Source organism: Ictalurus punctatus, chromosome 4 (assembly GCF_001660625.3).
Source record: "Ictalurus punctatus breed USDA103 chromosome 4, Coco_2.0, whole genome shotgun sequence".
Lineage (NCBI taxonomy): Eukaryota > Metazoa > Chordata > Actinopteri > Siluriformes > Ictaluridae > Ictalurus > Ictalurus punctatus.
The window spans coordinates 19,603,547-19,623,119 of NC_071284.1; the positions used below are offsets into that span (position 1 = coordinate 19,603,547).

General features: G+C 40.6%; 1 protein-coding gene across 1 annotated transcript; it reads left to right on the forward strand.

The window, feature by feature from the left end:
- Window positions 1-4,006: 4,006 nt before the first annotated feature.
- Window positions 4,007-17,819, forward strand: LOC108263931 (ATP-sensitive inward rectifier potassium channel 1). Its single transcript, XM_017465156.3, has 2 exons — window positions 4,007-4,217; window positions 16,443-17,819. Exon 2 carries the CDS (start codon window positions 16,466-16,468, stop codon window positions 17,588-17,590), a length of 1,125 nt encoding a protein of 374 aa, XP_017320645.3. The 5' UTR covers window positions 4,007-4,217; window positions 16,443-16,465; the 3' UTR covers window positions 17,591-17,819.
- Window positions 17,820-19,573: the final 1,754 nt, after the last annotated feature.

Below are 19,573 nucleotides of genomic sequence, written 5' to 3' on the forward strand. Positions count from 1 at the left end.
GGCAGCACTCATGCAGCCCCAGACCATGACACTCCCACCACCATGCTTGACTGTAGGCAAGGCACACTTGTCTTTGTACTCCTCACCTGGTTGCCGCCACACACGCTTGACACCATCTGAACCAAATAAATTTATCTTGGTCTCATAATCCATGTCCTTAGTCTACTTGTCTTCAGCAAACTGTTTGCGGGCTTTCTTGTGCATCATCTTTAGAAGAGGCTTCCTGCTGGGACGACAGTCATGCAGACAAATTTGATGCAGTGTGCGGCGTATGGTCCGAGCACTGACAGGCTGACCCCCCACCCCTTCAACCTCTGCAGCAATGCTGGCAGCACTCATACGTCTATTTCCCCAAACACAACCTCTGGATATGACGCTGAGCATGTGCACTCAACTTCTTTGGTCGACCATGGCGAGGCCTGTTCTGAGTGGAACCTGTCCTGTTAAACCGCTGTATGGTCTTGGCTACCATGCTGCAGCTCAGTGTCAGGGTCTTGGCAATCTTCTTGTAGCCTAGGCCATCTTTAGGCAGAGTAACAATTCTTTTTTTCAGATCCTCAGAGAGTTCTTTGCCATGAGGTGCCATGTTGAACTTCCAGTGACCAATATGAGGTAGTGTGAGAGTGATAACACCTAATTTAACACACCTGCTCCCCATTCACACCTGAGACCTTGTAACACTAACAAGTCACATGACAAAGAGGAGGGAAAATCGCTAAAAGGGCCCAATTTGGACATTTTCACTTAGGTTTGTACTCACTTTTGTTTCCAGCGGGTTAGACATTAATGGCTGTGTGTTGAGTTATTTTGAGGGGACAGCAAATTTACACTGTTACACATAAAATGACATTTTTCAGGCCTTTTTTATTTTAATCTTGATGATTACAGCTTGTAGCTCGTGGAAATCAAAAGTCCAACATCTCAAAATATATAGAATTTATAACACAGAAATGTCAATCTTCTGAAAAGTATGTTAATTTATGTACGCAAAATGCATAAATGCAGGGATTCTTTTGCATGAATTACTGTATCAATGCAGCATGGCATGGAGGTAATCAGCCTGTGGCACTGCTGAGGTGTTATGGAAGCCCAGGTTGCTTTGATAGTGGCCTTCAGCTCATCTGTATTGTTGGATCTGCTGTCTCTCACAGATTCTTTATGGGCTTCAGGTCAGGCAAGTTCGCTGGCCAATCAACCACAGTAATACCATGGTCAGCAAACCTGTTACTAGTAGTTTTGGCACTGTGTGCAGGTGCCAAATCGTGTTGGAAAAGGAAATCAGCATCTCCATAAAGCTTGTCAACAGATGGAAGCATGAAGTGCTCTAAAATCTCCTGGTAGACGACTTCATTGACTCCTGACTTGAGAAAACACAGTGGACCAACACTAGCAGATTACATGGCACCCCAAATCATCACTGACTGTGGAAACTTCACTGAGGACTTCAAGCTACATGGATTCTGTGCCTCTCCATTCTTCCTCCAGACTCTGGGGCCTTGATTTCTAAATGAAATGCAAAATTTACTTTCATCTTCCCCATGATTGTGTTTATGTGTACTGAACCATACTGAGACATTAAAGGCTCAGGAAACCTTTGCAGGTGTTTTGAGCTAATTAGCTGATTAGAGCTCTTCTCCAGGTCGACATTTCTATATTATAAATTCATTATTCATAAATTCGTTAACATTTTGAGATACTGGATTTTTTATTTCCATGAGCTGTAAGCCATAATCATCAAGATTAAAAGAAAAAAAGGCTTGAAATGTTTCACTTTATGTGTAATGAATCAGAATATACGAAAATTCCACTTTTTGAATTAAATTACGGAAAAAATTTACTTTTCCACGACATTCTATTTTTTTTTTTTTTATCAAGGTTTCTTTATTAACATTTTTCAAATTAAACATACAACACCAACCAAACAGACAGAACAACCACCCCTCCCCCACGTGCCAGACACAGAACATACATATTACATATTATAAAGCCAGACCACCATAGAAGAGAGCAAAAGAAACAAAATTATAGACAGTGATCACATAAAAATACTGTCAGCATCCACGTCTCAGACAAAGAACAGAAAAGGTTGCCAGATTCTGTAAAAATTCCCATTTGCCCCCCTGACAGTGTACCTAATCTTTTCCAACTTAAGATGAGACATGACTTCCCTGACATAATGACCATACACTGGTGGAGCAGGATCCTTCCATCTAAACAGTATTAATCTCCTGGCCAGGAGAGTACAGAAGGACATCATGCTGGTCTCGCACCATCTAAAAGGAGTATTCTCCGGGGTCACCCCAAATATCACAATGAGAGGGGACGGCTGTACTACTCTTCCCAATATCTTAGTAAAGGTCTCAAATATAGATTGCCAGAATGTGTACAGCTTTGGACATGTCCACAACATATGCAACAGAGTGGCTGGGGCCTGTCTGCATCGATCACATGTGGGATCTATGTCGGAATTATTCTTCGAGAGTCTAGCTTTGGACCAATGCAGACGGTGAACAGTTTTAAATTGGACAACCGCATGTCTGAGACATATGGAGGAGGAGAAAATCCCCTGAATTACCTTGCACCAATCAGCATCAGAAATTGATTCGCCTAAGTCCGCCTCCCATTTATTCTTAGATAACCCTTATTGTCTGCTTCCTCGCCAGTTTACAGTTAAAAATTGCATCTAATAGCGAATTGGAAGGCCACAATGGGAAGGTGTCCGAATTTAAGGCCACAAAGCTTCTTAGCTGCAAATATTCATAAAAATGTGATCTGGGAATGTCATATTTCTGCATGAGCTGCTCGAATGAGATAAAAACACCCTTAAAATAGAGATCAGACAGTAAGACAGCTCCCTTTCTAGACCAAGTAACAAAAGCCTTATCACACAAAGATGGGAGAAACAGATGATTATTTGCAATTGGCCCCATGAGTGACAAGTCCCCAAGAGAGAAAGATCTTCTAAACTGATTCCAAATTTTGATTGAGTGTACAACAACTGGATTAGAGGGAAAGCTAGACAGAATTTGTGCGAATGGTAATTTAGCACACAGTAGGGCCGCCGGGGAGGTGGACGCGATGGACGCCCCCTCCATAAGTGTCCATACAGGGGCTGCCACACTCTCCCCCATCCAGTACAACAATGCTCTTATATTAGCTGCCCAGTAGTAGTACATGAAGTTTGGGAGTGCCATCCCTCCCTTCGCTTGAGGTCTCTGCAATATATGCCTTTTGATCCGTGGTGGCTTTTTGTTCCAGATAAAGGCTAATATCTGATTGTTCAGTTTTGAAAAGGATTTTGTAAGAAACACTGGGAAACACTGAAAAACATAAGAATTTAGGCAGCACATTCATCTTTATGACATTCTAATTTTTTTAGATGAATTTAAACACATCTTGTATTAAAACTTTATGCCCAAAAGTATGCGTACACCTGACCAGGATGTTAGATCTAATGTTTTGGAAATATTTTGTACCCCTCTCCTAATCAGTATCTTTCGACAATGAAATCCCATAAATGTAAGCTTTTTGTAGACCATGGCTTCAGGCCTCAGATGAAATCAGGAAGATGTGAAGAAAATCCTACAAAAAGTGCTGCCATTTATTTGGGGTTAATCAGAATTGATGAGCTTGAACGTAAGTGGTTAATTCTGTATTGATTGCACCTGTTAATTTTAAATCCACTGTGTGTCCAATTCTATGCTTGCATAGTTAATATCTCTCACTTTTGGGGGTCTCACAACTAAAATGGCAGAACAGATACATTCTGCTGTCAAGGGTTAATCTATTTGAAAATCTGTGGTCTGACCTGTCCACCAGCATTCTCCATTTAAATTGACAGGAGAATGGAAGAAAATGCGGATAATTTCTTGGGGCACTGTACCTATATTCTCACTGTATGTTGTGGCATCATTGTGCAAAAATATACCCAAGCCTGCAGTAAAAAAGCACTGGATTTTGTGTACATGTAAACATTAAATGCACTCAATATAGTCTTACTAATTGGAAGGAGCCAAAAGGCAAGTCACACTTAAAGAGGGAGACCAAGAGAGATATCACCATTGTACTTTATCATTTTACTTATTCATTTATTAAGTTGTTTAAGTATCTGTTACTTTTATGATCTTTCAAAATAAGACAGAGAGAGAGGGAGACAGAGAGAAAGACAGAAGGGGACAAAGCAAATTTTTGGTATCATAGAAGAACTGCTATAGCAGGTGAGTTCCACAATCAATTTCTATAGCATTTCATGACATTTAATTTTGAGCCGTTTGCTGTCTTCCCACTTCCTTCTAACCTATTTATTGTTATTTTAGATAAACACCTCCATGTTATTTATCCAATGTTAATCTGCTCCAGTAATCCGCTAGTAACAAGAAGTACAGTGATTTAATGACTGTCTTGACATGATAGCAACTGAGCAACTTTTTACAAGTTCTAAAAAAGTTTCTTTCTGTTCTGTGAAATAAATGGCTTACTTTAGATGTGATTTGTAATAGGTAAAAAAAAAACAACAACATTAAACTTTCACTATAGAAAGAAACAAAAGGTTTGAAAGAGTGCATTACAGTATTAAGAATGATAACCATGAATGAACTTTCACCATGTCCCTGTTACACCAATCCTCACATGTTTTCAGAACTGCTCATTGTGCTTTTAGTAGTTTACATGGTCCAACTGAGTAATAGTAGACACAGCCATAAGTTATAATCAAAATTTATGATCAGAGACTTTCCATTCTATGTATATGAGGTTTGAAACCAACCAGATGTAAAACGTGAAATCAATCTCTTTCACAATGCTATTAAAAAATTGGGCTTCAATTAATTCACAAGATGTGTCCATGTATACAGTCCCCTTTGAAACTATTGGAATGACAAGGCAAATTTATTTGTTTTTGCTGTAGACTGAAGACATTTGAGCTTTAGATCAAAAGATGAACATGAAAAGAGAATTTCAGCTTTTATTTCCTGGTATTTATATGTAGATGTGTTAAACCACATAGAACATAGCACATTTTGTATCAGACCACCCAATTTTCAGGTAAGCAAAAGTATTGGAACGGGTGGATGACAGGTGTTTCTTATTGACCAGGTGTGTCCTGTTAGATTAACTGTTTAAACAATAAATAGCTCTGAACATCTACTCCTGGTTTTAGCCTTCAGTTTCACTTGTGAAGACTGCATTTGTCATTAAAAAGGATAAGCCAACATGAAGATTAGAGAGCTGTCTATGGGAGAAAAGCAAGCCATTTTGAAGCTGACAAAATAAGGAAAATCATTGCACAAACATTTAGCATAGCCAATAAAATAATTTTGAATGTCCTGAAAAAGAAAGAAACCACTGGTGTACTGAGAAACAGACACCGAATGGGTCAGCCAAGGAAAATAACAGCAGCTGATGACAGAAACATTATGAGAGCTGTGACGAAAACCCCAAAAACAACAGTCAGGGACATCACCAACAACCTCCAAAGGGCAGGGGTGAAGGTATCACAATCAACCGTTTGAAGAAGACTTTGAGAGCAGAAACATAGAGGCCGTACCCCAAGATGAAAACCAATCATCAGCAGTAAGAATTTGAAAGCCAGATTGAATTCAAAAAGAAATACAGAGATGAGCCTCCAAAGTTCTGGAAACAAGATTGACCTCTACTAAATTGATGGAAATGTCAAAGTGTGAAGAAAGAAAGGATCTGCTCATGATCCAAAAAATACAAGCTCTGTGAAACAGGTTGGAGGAATTGTCATGCATGGGCTTGCATAACTACTTCTGGAACAGGCTCACTAATCTTTATTGGTGATGTAACTCATGATGGTAACAGCAGAATGAATTCAGAAGTTTACAGGAACATTTTGTCTGCCAAGTTATAGAGAAAAGCATTGAAATTAATCAGGAGGAACTTTATCATGCAGCAAGACAATGATCCAAAACACACTGCCAACTCAACAATGGACTTTATCAGGGAAAAGTGGAAGGTTTTAGACTGGCCAAGCCAATCACCAGACCTTTTTCCAATGCACTGCGTATGCATTTCAGCTTCTGAAGAGGAGACTTAAATGAGAAACCTCCCTGAAACATACAACATCTGAAAGTGGCTGCCATAAAAGCCTGGAAAAGCATCACAAAAGAGGCCAAAAATTTGTTGATGTCAGTGATTCACAGGCTTGATGCATATCCCTTAATGCAAGGAATAGGCAATCAAACATAAAGTGTTTACTTTAATTTATGTTAAGACATATGTTCCTCTACTTTTGCTTGCCTAAAAAATTGGCGGTATGATATAAAAGGTTCTATTCGTTGTTGTTCTAGGTCCTTTATGTTGTTTAACACATCTAGATATAAATACCAGTAAATAAAAGCTGAAATGCTAAACTCTCGTCTTATATCCATCTTTTGATCTCAAACCCAAATGTCTTAGGTGTATAGCACAAACAACTGAATTGTCCTTGCCATTCCAGTAGTTTAATAGAGGACTGTACATGGGGTAAAACATCTGAATTCAGAACATCAATTGATTATCTAGGTCAGTGGTTCTCAACAGGGGGAGATCAGAAGGGGGACGTGAATTTTTTCAAGAAAAAAACAGACAGGACATCATTTGGGTACTCTGTGTATTTTATTGCTTTTCAAATAGAATGTGCATAAATGGAAAACTCCACGTTCTCTCTCCCTCTGTATTTTGTTTTTGCTGGGAAGAGGCGGCATTTAACCTGTCTTTTATCTGTCAGTTCAGACCAGTGTTGCCAACTTAGTGACATTTCAGACCCCTTTAGCAACTTTTTTTTGCAAAAAAAAAAAAAAAAAAAACACCTAGCGACTTTTTGGACAAACCTTAGTGACTTTATGTCTTATGTCTGCAGTACTGTCCTGCATGTGCGAGGTCTTGCTTTCCTGCTGGACTCTCACCTCTGCTCTGTTCAGTGAGAGTCTGAGAGCCGGAGATTTAACAATGTCACATAACTAAATCATTCTTATGTGAATGTTTTTAGAACATAAGACGAATGGAATGCAACATGTTTTACATGTAAAATAGTACATGTTATTACAGCCTAGTTCTCTTGTTCAAAGTAGTTATAGTGTTCAGAAACATTTTATATCATTCATGTTCCATACCCGTCCATTATATACTTTTATAAAAGTATATATTTTTTTAAATAATAAAAGTTATGAAAAGTAATTTATAAAAAGTAAAAAAAAAAACACAAAAACATCTATCAAAAACAGATTATAGATTAGGTACGTGTGTGTATATATATACACATACACATACATGCATGTATATGTATATATATATATATATATATATACACACACATGATAGGGAAAGGTTGGGGGGTTTTGGTTGCAAAAGGTTGAGTACCTCGGATCTAGGTGGACCATTAAGATTACTGTAGTCACCTGCATGCATCTAATCACATGAGTTGTCCATCTCTGCCATCTATAATCCACCCATGGAGCGGCTGTGGCTCAGGTGTTAGAGTGGGTTGTCCACTAATTGTACGGTTGGTGGTTCGATTCCATATGGCTCCACTTGCCGAAGTGTCCTTGGGCAAGATTGCTCCCACTGGCAAGCTAGCACCATGCATGGCAGCTCTGCTACCATTGGTGTATGAGTGTGTGTGTGAATGAGTGAATGAGAAACAGTGTAAAGCGCTTTGTAAAACCGCTATGGTTAAAAAAGTGCTATATTTACCATACTAATTGGCTGACAGTTGATTAAAAAAAAGACAACGCAGCATTACACAGCAGAACCTAATAATGTAGTGCTGTAAATAAGGAAAGATTAATTTCTCTCACAAAGAACTAAGAAGTGGTCACCATCGATATCTCCAGTAAGCAATATTTGCTTATTGTGCTATATGCTTATTTTCCAGGTCCTCTGTATGAATGCTATGCATAAACATTGAAGAGTGAATAACTTACCGAGGCTGCTGCTGGGCGCAGTAGGGAATGCATAAACCATTCATCTGATTAAGTAATAATGTTGTGTGTGTGTGTGTGTGTGTGTGTGTGTGTGTGTGTGTGTGTGTGTGTGTGTGTGTAAACCTGGGAAAACCCATTGGATGTGTAGCTGTAATCTGGCAAACAATCAAAAAAGACCAATAAATCAGGTTTTTTTTGCCTCCTTTTTGAGAACTTTGTTTTGGAAAACGTCTGGGTTACACAGGTAACCCTGTTCCCTGAGAAGGGAACGAGACGTTGCGTTTAGCATAACAGTATAGGAACGCCCTTGCGCGCATGACTGGTATCTGAAGCTTGTATAAAATCATGCCTCTACTTATAGGCCTGTCATGATCAGGTGATGTGGCAATTAAGCACGTCGCATGATATATACATGGCACCTGTGAACCACGCCACCAGCCTCTATTATCTGAAGCGAAGACGCAATTCACAGGCCTGCCCTGGTATGACAAAGCTACGCAACGTCTCGTTCCTTTCTCAGGGAACAGGGTTACATGCGTAACCCAGATGTTCCCTTTCAAAGGGAACTTCAATGTTGCGTTTAGCATAACAGTATGGGAACGAGAATACCCACTCCATCATACCGAGGGTGCGGCCTGTTCAAAAAGACCCAAGCCCGAGGGTCACTGCAAGACACTCGAGTCCGGGGTGGAATGAATATCCAGGCTGTAATAACGAATGAATGTGTGTGGCGTAGACCATCCTGCAGCAGCACACACATCCTGTAAGGATACCCCTTTGGACAAAGCCTTCGAGGAGGCAACCTCCCTAGTGGAATGAGCTCTTATACCCAGAGGCGTAGCAAGACCACGTGCCTCGTAAGCCATAGAGATTGCTTCCACTATCCAATTAGAGATGTGCTGCTTTGACACAGCATCACCTCTACTATCGCCGCCAAAACAGACCAGCAACTGCTCCGACTTACGCCACTTGCCAGAGCGGTGGACGTAAGTACAGAGAGCCCTTACTGGACACAGCAGGTGCATCCTCTCTTGTTCCGGTGTGAGGAACGGAGGGGGGCAGAAAGCCTGCAACACCACAGGGTGGGCAGCCGATGTAGGCACCTTAGTAATATAATCCAGCCTAGGATACAGGAAGGCCTTGGCTAATCCAGGGGCAAAGTCAAGGCAGGAAGGGGCAACAAAAAGAGCTTGTAGATCTCCCACTCTCATGAGAGATGTCAGGGCCAGCAGAAGAGCTAACTTTAGAGTCAGATGCTTCTCAGAGGCTGACTCTAAGGGTTCAAATGGGTCCCCGACAGACCTTCCAAGACCACAATAAGGTCACAGGAAGGTATGCGGGGCCTGCAGATGGGCCTCAGCCGCCTGACACTATGCATGAACCTCGAAGTTAGAGGATGTTGCCCCACAGAGGCTCCATCAACAGGGGCATGGCTGGCTGAAACAGTGGCCATGTAAACCCTGATTGTAGAAGGAGCCAACTCTGCTGAGAAACGTTCTTGTAAGAACTCCAGGATTGTAGCTATTGTGCAGTTCACTGGATCTAGTTGACGTTCCTCACACCAGAAGACAAAAAGCCGCCACTTGAGCGCATACAATTTCCTTATGGATGGTGCTTTAGCATTTAACATGGTCTCTACAACCTCATTTGTGAGAACAGAATCTATGAGCTGTGTTGGCTCGAATTTAGCCTATTACCCAAAAACATTTAAAATTCAACTTAGAAGCCAATACTCACATCTACCTCTGAGACCAGTTGGAGATACACCAGCCGTGAGTGAGAAGAAGCAAGGGTCCAGCTTTATTGTTCCATTCCACCACACGAGATCCACACCGATGAGAATTCTCAGAAGTGATCCCCCCTACCCTGAGCTTAAGCTCCAGTATTTATACTGTATTTACACACTAGATAACCCATAGGTTTCCAGAAAAGGCCTATTTCACTTACCCATAGAATTGAAACCCGGGGTTTTACTTTACACATAAAATCAGAACTCAGGCATTTCCAACAACCCAGGAAACAAAAACCCAGTGTTTCTATTTACCTAGGTTTTCAAAAACCAGGGTTCTCTTTTACCTAGGTCTTCAAAAACCAGGGTTCTCCCTTACCTAGGTCTTCAGAAACCATGATTCCCATTTCCCTAGGTAATAAAAATGACGTAAGCAAGACGACTAAACAACCGGGAGGGACCTTGGTCTTATCGTTATCTCGAGGGGGGGGGCAGCCACCCTTATAACTGGCTTTCTTCATGGTTCTCTAAAAATTAAGGCTTTCCTTGCGAGACGAGAATCTTCACCATCTGAATCATGAGTAAGTTATATTTTCCTTTTTTTCCCGTACTTCTCATTTATAATTTATTTTCATATTTGCACTATATTTCTTATTTTATATATATTTATACTACTTGAAAAGCGGTTTACTGTACTTCCAACTTCTTAATATCATTACAGTTCTACTGTCCTGCATATCCTACTATTCTGTTTTTTATAGAGTTTCTCTATTACTATAAGATATTATTAAAGTTATTCATGTGTGTGTATGAGGAAGAGAGAGTGTGTGTGTATGTATGTTGTGTCTACTTGCCCGCCCTTGACTGTACGAGTGTGTGTGTGTGTGTGTGTGTGTGTTTTTAGCACTCCTTAGCTTGTACACTTCTTTTTGACTTTTTTGACTATTACTGATCTTAAATTGCTCGTAATTCCAATCTGTCAATGTCCGCCTAATCCCGCTTCTACGTGTCAAGGTGCCCGTTTTTCCTTCTTCTCCCTTATGTTTATTTTATGACCTTTTTTATCCACAACAGCTGGTGCCCTTCAGTGGCCAGACCCACAGTTTCCATAGTTCTGGCCGAGGGTGATAAATCAGCCCTCTGGCTTGAGACAGTAAATCCCTGCAGATGGGAATCTCCCAAAGAGTACCGTCGAGCAGGGAAATTAATCTCCAAGAACCATATCCGAGCCGGCCATTAAGGTGCTACTAGCAGCAGACCTAGACGTCTTGGCGAACTCTCACTAGAACTTGTGGGAGCAGAGCGATCAGGGGAAAAGCATATAGACGTGATCTCGGCTACGTGTGCACCATGGTGTCCAGCCTCAATGGTGCGGGAGGAGTGAGGGCGAACCACAGCAGTCATGTGTTGTCTCCTCGGAGGCGAACACATCCACTTCCGCTTGTCCGAACCTCCGCCATATGGACTCCACCACTTGTGGATGGAGCCTCCAATCCCCAGGCCTCAGCCCCTGCTTCGAAAGGATGTCTGCCCCTACATTCCAGCTGCCCGGAATGTACATTGCACTCACTGACAAGAACTTTCCCTCTGCCCAGAGAAGGATTAGTTGCGCCTGCTTGAACAGGGGGCATGAACGTAACCCTCCCTGGTGGTTGATATATGAGACCACTGCTGTGTTGTCTGACATAACTAGCACATGGTGACCTCTCAGCTGAGGAAGAAAGAATTTCAGTGCTAGGAATATGGCAATTTATCTTTAAGCGATTTATATGCCAGTCCAGATGAGGGCCGCTCCAAAGACCGTTAGCTGGACAGCCATCTAAGACTGCACCCCAGCCCATGAGGGACGGGTCTGTCATTACCGTCTTGCGATAAGGAGACGCCCCTAGTGTGTGACCCGAGGCTAGAAACTGCGGACACCTCCAAATACTCAGAGCACATACGCATCGCAGCGTGACACTGATTACTCTCAGAGGTTTCATCCTCGGATGAAACCCCTGTCTTTTCAACCACCACTGAAATGGTCTCAAGTGCAATAGGCCCAATGGTATGATGTTGGCTGCTGCTGCCATAAGGCCCAACAGTCTTTCGTAGAAACTGGAGGGGATGCCCAGTCCTAGCTTTATCTTGCTCAAAGTTGATAGGACCGATCCTATGCGTGTTGGGGATAGAAACGCCCTCATCATAGTAGAATCCCATGTAACCCCTAGAAAAGCACTGGAGAAAGCATACTTTTCTGAGGTTCAACCTGAGCCCCAAGCTCCTCATGTGGGCGGGAACAACATCTCGATGTTGAACTGCCAGTTCCCTGGATCATGCTAGAATTAACCAGTCGTCCAGGTAGTATAGTTCACGGATGCCCTGGAGTAGCAAGGGAGCCAGAGCAGCATCCATGCACTTTGTGAAGGTGCGAGGGGATATAGCTAGCCCTAAGGGAAGAACCCAAATTTGGTATACATTGTCTCCAAACGCAAACCTCAGGAACTTCCTGTGACTGGGCGATATTCCTATGTGGAAATATGCATTTTTCAGATCTATCGTCACAAACTAGTCCTCGAACTGAATCTGTGGCACGATAAGTTTGAGCGTCAGCATCTTGAACCTGTATGTCCGAAGAGTACAGTTCAGATGATGGGGATCTAAAATTGGCCACATACTCCCATCGTTTTTGTGGACCAGGAAATAACGGCTGTAAAAACCACCCTCCCTTAGGGAATGGGGTACATGTTTTATGGCCCCTTTGTCCAAAAGGGAACTTACTTCCTGTGCTAACATTGGGCTCTGCTCTGTGCTGACAACTGTGGTGAGCACGCCTCTGAACTGGGGGGGTCGAGCTCTGAACTGGACCTGGTAACACTTTTGTATGGTAGACAGAACCCATGGAGACACATTTGGCAGTAGTTTCCATGCTGCCAAATGGTTTTTCAGTGATGTTAGCTTTTCCACATTCCATTGGAGGGAAAGCATCAGATTTCTGTTGCCCTGTGACAGCTCGTTGACCAGAGAAGGCTGAAAATGTGGGATGATCTTGGCCAGGGCAGACCCTACAGTAGCACTAGGGGCTATCTGCCCTAACAACCTCATGTCCGCTGATACATCCCTCCGTGGCCCATCAGGACCGTTCCTTCCTTGCCTGCTTTGCTTTTATGATCATTCTTAGATCAGGCCTTTTAGCAGGCTGTGGCTGTGACCGCCTGGTCCCCCTGGCTCTCTGCGGGGGGAGGTGGACTGCCACACTCGCCTTCTAGGCCTTCCTTGCACTAGCACTGGACTCGACACAACGGGGAAGGAACTGGCTGAACGCTGCCATTTGCTGTTTTGCCTCGCAAAACCTGTTGGCGATGACATTAACCGCGCTACCAAACGGGCTGGAAGGTTTGACAGGGGCGTCCAGCAAGGAGACCTTATCTTTTTCCCCCATCCCTGAGAGGTTGAGCCATAGGTGCCTCTCCACCACAACCAGGCTACCTATTGAACGGCCGATATGACGGGCCTTTTGTTTGGTCGCCCAGAGAAATAAATCTGTGGCACGGTGCAGCTCTGCCACTGCCTCAGGCTCAATTCCCTCCCCAGTATCGAGCTCACTCAGCAGGTCTGCTTGGTAGGCCTGCAACACTGCCATTGTATGCAGTGACCCACAAGCAAGCCCCGCTTCCGCATAGGCTTTGCCCACCAATGCCGAGGTGGCCTTACATGGCTTAGAAGGTAAAGTTGGCCTCCCTAAATTACCTGCCATTGATGGAGAGAGGTGGCTCGCAAGTGCCTCCTAAATAGCCATGCTGCTCACTCCCCATGATGGCTGAGTAATCAGATGTCGTGGGGTTATAGACACTGCTAGTGTATGGTTTTCTCCAGAAGCGTGATATCTCATCATGCACTTCTGGAAAAAAGGGGAGTGTTCTGCGGTATGAGGGAGATTTATATTTATTTTCACTGGAGAGGAAGTGCTCATCCAGCCTGCTACGTGCCACTTCCTCTTCCCCAGGCCAGTCTATATTCAAATTTTTAACTGCTGTAGTAATCACCTCAAGCAGCTCTTTATATGCTTGAGAGCTGCTGTCGGTTTTTGGTGCAATGGCACCCTCTACCGACTCCTCGGAGTCAGCGAGGAACTTTTGGCTTTCCATAGGGGAAGGAGAGTCGCGACGCGAGCTCCAGAGTCAGGTGGAGAGCCGGACCCGGAAGACAGAGCAAGAGATAGAGCAGCGCTCGTCTCCGGCTACTCTTCCAAATTCATACGAGAACCCCACGACCTTAGCCGGTTGGCTGCCACGGCAGCGGCCGGCCCAGATCCGCGAGGCTCTGAAACCCAACTCCCTTCGGACGAGAAGAGAGCAAGCCGAGAGCGGAGCTGCCTAATTGTGAAATGTTCACAATGCTGACAGACAGACCCCTCAAGGGCTGCTGTCGCATGCTCTACGCCCAAACACTTCACACAGAAAGCGTGTCCGTCTCCTCCCGTGATGAAACGGGAGCAAGGTGTAACACACTTTCTAAATTCTTTCTCGCTCATTCTTTCTTTCTCTTTTCTTTTCTTTTTTTTTTAAAAGGGATAGAAACGTTTAGAGATTTTTGAGAAAAGAAGAGTAGAAATAAAGTGTCTTTTGTCGCACAAACAACAGACATGCAGTCTCGCCGAAGATAATAAGACTGGCAGCATGGTTCACAGGTGCCATATATATCATGCGACGCGCTTAATTGCCATGTTACCTGACCATGGCAGGCCTATAAGTAGAGGCATGATTTTACACAAGCTTCAGATACCGGTCACGTGCGCAAGGGTGTTCCCAAACTGTTATGCTACACGCAACATCGAAGTTCCCTTTGAAAGGGAACCACAAATATGTTGCATGAAATTGAGGTGGAAATGCTTTCATTTGCTTTATAAACTTTCCTAGGCTTTCTCATAAAAATTTCACTGGTAAGGAATCAATGAGTTAACAAAAGCTGTGGTAAAAAAAAAAAAAAAAGGGCAGTCTGTCTAAAGATGATCATTGAAGTCATTGAAAATTGATTGCTCTGTGCGCTTTCCTCACACAGTGAATGTCAGGCTTTGGTTAAGCTGTTGGATTGCTGTGTCCAATAAAGCAAAATAAACTAAATCCTAAACAGATACCAGCTGTTAATTTCTGTTATACACCTGCATTGTCACATTGTCAAAACAGAGGAGTGCTTATATACTCTATACGGATGACAACAGAAAGAAAGTTGAATGACCTAAGATGTTTGAATGACCGTATAAAAATATGAGAAATTTAGCCAACAGATCTCACTGAAATAATCACATTATTATGAGGAAAAATATCATTTTATTAACTGAAAATATCACATTAATATGTTATTATGAGACAAATTACATAATTACAAAAATATTGTTTTAAGTGGAAAATATCACATTTTTACTTAAAAAAACATCAAAGTTGTGTTATTTCATCAAATATTGCATTACAAAATGTTGCATTATTACAGGAAATTTCACATACAAGATAAATATGTGATAAAAGCAACTTAACTGATCTGGTAAATGGAGCAGTTGACAGAATTAGTACAATTCTACTTTATGCTTGGCTTAGAACATAACGAGATTTTAATATCACAGCAGTGTTCAGTGTATTGCCATCAGTATACAGACAGTACAAATAATTTCCAATTCACAGCATTTTTACAGACCCAAAAAGTGGTTACACCTTTTAGAGGTTGCTTTATTACTAGATGATCAACTTGAAAGACATGGGAAACTTCATGGTTACAAATTACAGCATATTAAATGTCTACAGGCTGAGTATGTTGTTACACAAAATGCTGTCTGGCTTCTATTAAAAACTGGATCCTCGTGGAGTTGAGCTGAGATGCAGAAATTGTAGGCTACACAGGAACCCAAGTCCTAACTGCAAGCCCATCACTTGTAATTACATGTTATTTCTTCCTAGCAACACAATATTTGCTAAAATATATATATGTTTTTTTCACATACTAACATGATTCATGTTTTTCTCCTAATAACACAATGTATTTCTTATAATAATGTGATCGTTTCTCATAAGTATGTGACATTTTTAGGTAATAATGTAATATTTTCTAATATTTCTAAAAAAAAAAACAAACAAACATATTTTTCTCATTATAAAGAGATATTGATTTGATTTTTTTCATGTATGGCAGCACAGAGCTTCTGTACAAATGAAATAAATAGAGACAATGCATTGGTGTTTCTTAGTGAAGTCAAAATGGAATTCTTGTAGTTGAGACACTCAAAAGAGAAACATTTACATTCAGGAAAACCTGCAGTTTTCACAACTTCATACAATAAAAATTTCCATATTTGAAAAGTTTTCTCAGTCTGCTACACATATTGTTGCACTCAAATAGCATCCAGTGGTTTGTGTGTATAATGAAGTTCAGCATAAAATACTGTAATATAAATATTGTAAAATAGAGATGCAGAAAAAAAACATTTATATTCAAAGTTTGAATAACAAATGACCATTATCATCATTAACCATCATCATCATTAACTCTTATACAGACTTAAATCCACTCTAAATATAGTCATTACCTATGCAGTGTGGAATATATTTAATGCCATATCTGCAGCTACCTGCAGATCCTCAAATTTTACCTACCTCTAAAATGAAATACACCTTATTTGCTATTGTCTAGCTTGATATACAATTCTGATGAAATATTTGTGTTACTGGTGTTCCATTCAAGACAAAAATGTAATTGTTTTGTTGAAAATACCATTAAAATCTTTTTTTTTTCTAAATGTTCTTTATTCTTTTACCCAGATTGGGCTTTCTATACTTGGGAAATGACACGCTCCTTCCAGCAGTTGCTCCGAGACTACCTAGCAAAGCAGCGCATTTGCAAAAACCGTTTGGTAACCAAAGATGGACACTGCAACATTGAATATGGCAACGTGAGGTACAGCAGTCGCTTTGCATATGTGCAGGATTTCTGGACCACCTTTGTGGAGATACGTTGGCGTTTCATTATTTTATTCTTTGTGGCCTCCTTCACTCTTAGCTGGTTCATTTTTGGACTTATTTGGTACTGGATTGCTCATAACAATGGTGATCTTTGGTGGCAAAATCCAGCTCCGGACCACAAGCCATGTATATATAACGTTTTTGGCCTCACAACTGCTTTCCTTTACTCACTTGAAACACAGATGACTATTGGCTACGGTCTGCGAGTGCTCAGTCCATACTGCCCTGGTGCTGTTGCCCTAATTATTATCCAGTCTATCATTGGTTTACTTATTAACTGCTTCTGGTGTGGACTGGTTATGGCCAAAATCACCTTACCCAAGAAAAGAGCCAAGACCATTACCTTCAGCAAAATAGCAGTTATTTGCTCCAAAAATGCTGTCCTCTGTTTGCAGATAAGAGTAGCAAACTTACGTAAGACCTTAATGATTGGAAGCCAGCTATATGGCAAGCTGCTTAGAACAACAGTCACTCCAGAAGGTGAGACCATCATTCTGGACCAGGTCAATATTGATTTTATGGTTGATGCTGGAAAAGACAACCTCTTCTTCATTTGTCCTTTGACATTATACCATGTAATTGATAAGACAAGTCCATTTTTTAAATTTGCTTTGGACACACTTCTTCAACAGGAGTTCGAGCTAGTGGTATTTTTGGATGGCACATATGAATCCACCAGCTCATCCTGCCAGGTCAGGACTTCCTACATCCCTCAGGAGATTAAGTGGGGTTACAAGTTCCTCCCAATCATCTCCCGCAGTAAAGAAGGGAAATATCATGTGGACTTTTCCAATTTTGACAGAGTGGAGCCAATTTCAACTGCACACTGTGCTCACTGCTTCTACAATGGCCAAAGCCAACATCACAGAAATGGCAAAAATGGCATTGACAACCAGGGGTTTGAAGCAATTGAAGTTGATGATCATAGTAGTGGTACAGAAATGTAAGATAGACCTCTGCATTCACCAAAGGTTTATTTGCTTGCAGTATATATACTCAGCAAGAAAAGAAACGTCCTCTCACATTCAACTGCTTGTATTCCCATCAAATTTCTGAACATGGGTAATTCTTAGTATTAACATAAAAACATTCAACAGCTGAAGCATAAACAAGTTTCACAGATATTTGATGAACAGAAATGGAATAGTGAGTCCCTGAAAAAAGGGGGGGGGGGGGGGGGGGGGGGGTCCAGTATCAAAAGTAACAGTCAGTATCTGGTGTTGCCACTACCAGTTTTGCTTTGTCAGTTCTTGCTGTGAGATGTTACCCCACTCTTCCTCCAAGGCATTTGCAAGTTCTCAATCAAGTCTGGGGGGACACATGGTTACATGTATTTTTATATATCTTTCAAATACAGCCTTCACAGTATTGTGAAAAAGAGACATTTCTTTTTTTGCTGAGTATATATATATGAGTATATGAGTATATGAGTATATATATACACATACATAAATAATTTATGCATTGCTTTTTATGGATGCACAAAAATCACTGAATTAAACTACAGTCCTAAATTAATAATAAAAGCTCCCTTTCACTGCCCCTTACGGTTTCTGTTACTCACTGCTTTTAGACGTATTGTTTTACTTTTGATCATAGTGTTTTAATTAGACATTGCAGATCTTACTTACTCTGTGTATCACCGCGTCTGCATCGTGAGTGAGGAGCAATGCGGCCTTGTTACTAACAGATCACTTCTGGTATAATAAATGACAGAATTTACATTGCAAGCGAGCAAATACAGCATATAATGACAATAAGCTTAAACTAAACTAAACCTTTTAAGCAACTTGCACCAGGTTCCGTGCAATCCTTATCCTTCCTTCAGGGTCACAGGGAAACCTGGAGCCTATCACAGGGAGCATCAAGCACAGGGCAGGGTACACCCTGGACAGGGTGTCAATCTATCGCAGGGCATATATGCATATTATATATATATATATATATATATATATATATATATATATATATATATATATATATATATATATATATATATATATATATATTTACACACATCTTTACTTGAGGTTGACTATTTGCTTTCATTTTATTTTACTTTTTGTAGGTAGTCAGTGGCCTACTGGTTAAGCCAGATCACCATCAGCCTGTGGAGAGTACTGTTCTTCATGTTAATTAGCTAGCAAAATATTGTTGGCTAGCTACTGTTAGGTATCTAAGTCTGACCATTATCCTAACTATCTATTACTAACTACCATTACCCTAACAAAAATTATTATGTATTTCTTCTATATTTACCTTAATTTTCTTGAACTGTTTGAATAAAATTAATAAGAAACTGTTTTTTTTAAAGTACATGATCAGGCTCAATCCTCTTAGTGATAAGAAATATATCTCTGTTTGGGTTACTCTTTGTGTGGAGATATTTATTATTTTTATTCCTGTGATATCATAGATCATATCTGTTAGCTCTGTTTGCTGGTTTGAATGCTTATACTATGCCTCTGTTTTCTGTTTTGTATTGAAAGTTATTTATAAATTTAGGGCATGATTTAAAATGGCTAAAGGTACAGTCCTAAAAAGGGCTATAAAAATAATTTTATTGATGTATTATTTATGAAATTAAAGAACAAAAATTACCAATTTTATTTAAAAAAATAATAATTTCATGATTAGTTTTTTGCAGTTTTGATCTGTTAATGTAATTTCAAAATATATCTGTGTTTATTTCTTGTAAAAGAATACCTGATAAATCTGTAATATTCTTATATTCTTAAAAAAAAAATATTCAATAAATGTACTTACTTAAAAAAAGTCAACATTACTACACAAACTGCCAATGAGTAAATGTATCTTAATTTTCATTTCTATAATATCAAAGGATGTAATTTCTGTATGTAAATTCTAAATGCAGAAATTTAAAATTGAATTTATAGTAAATAGGAAATTGGATGTGTTTTATTTACATA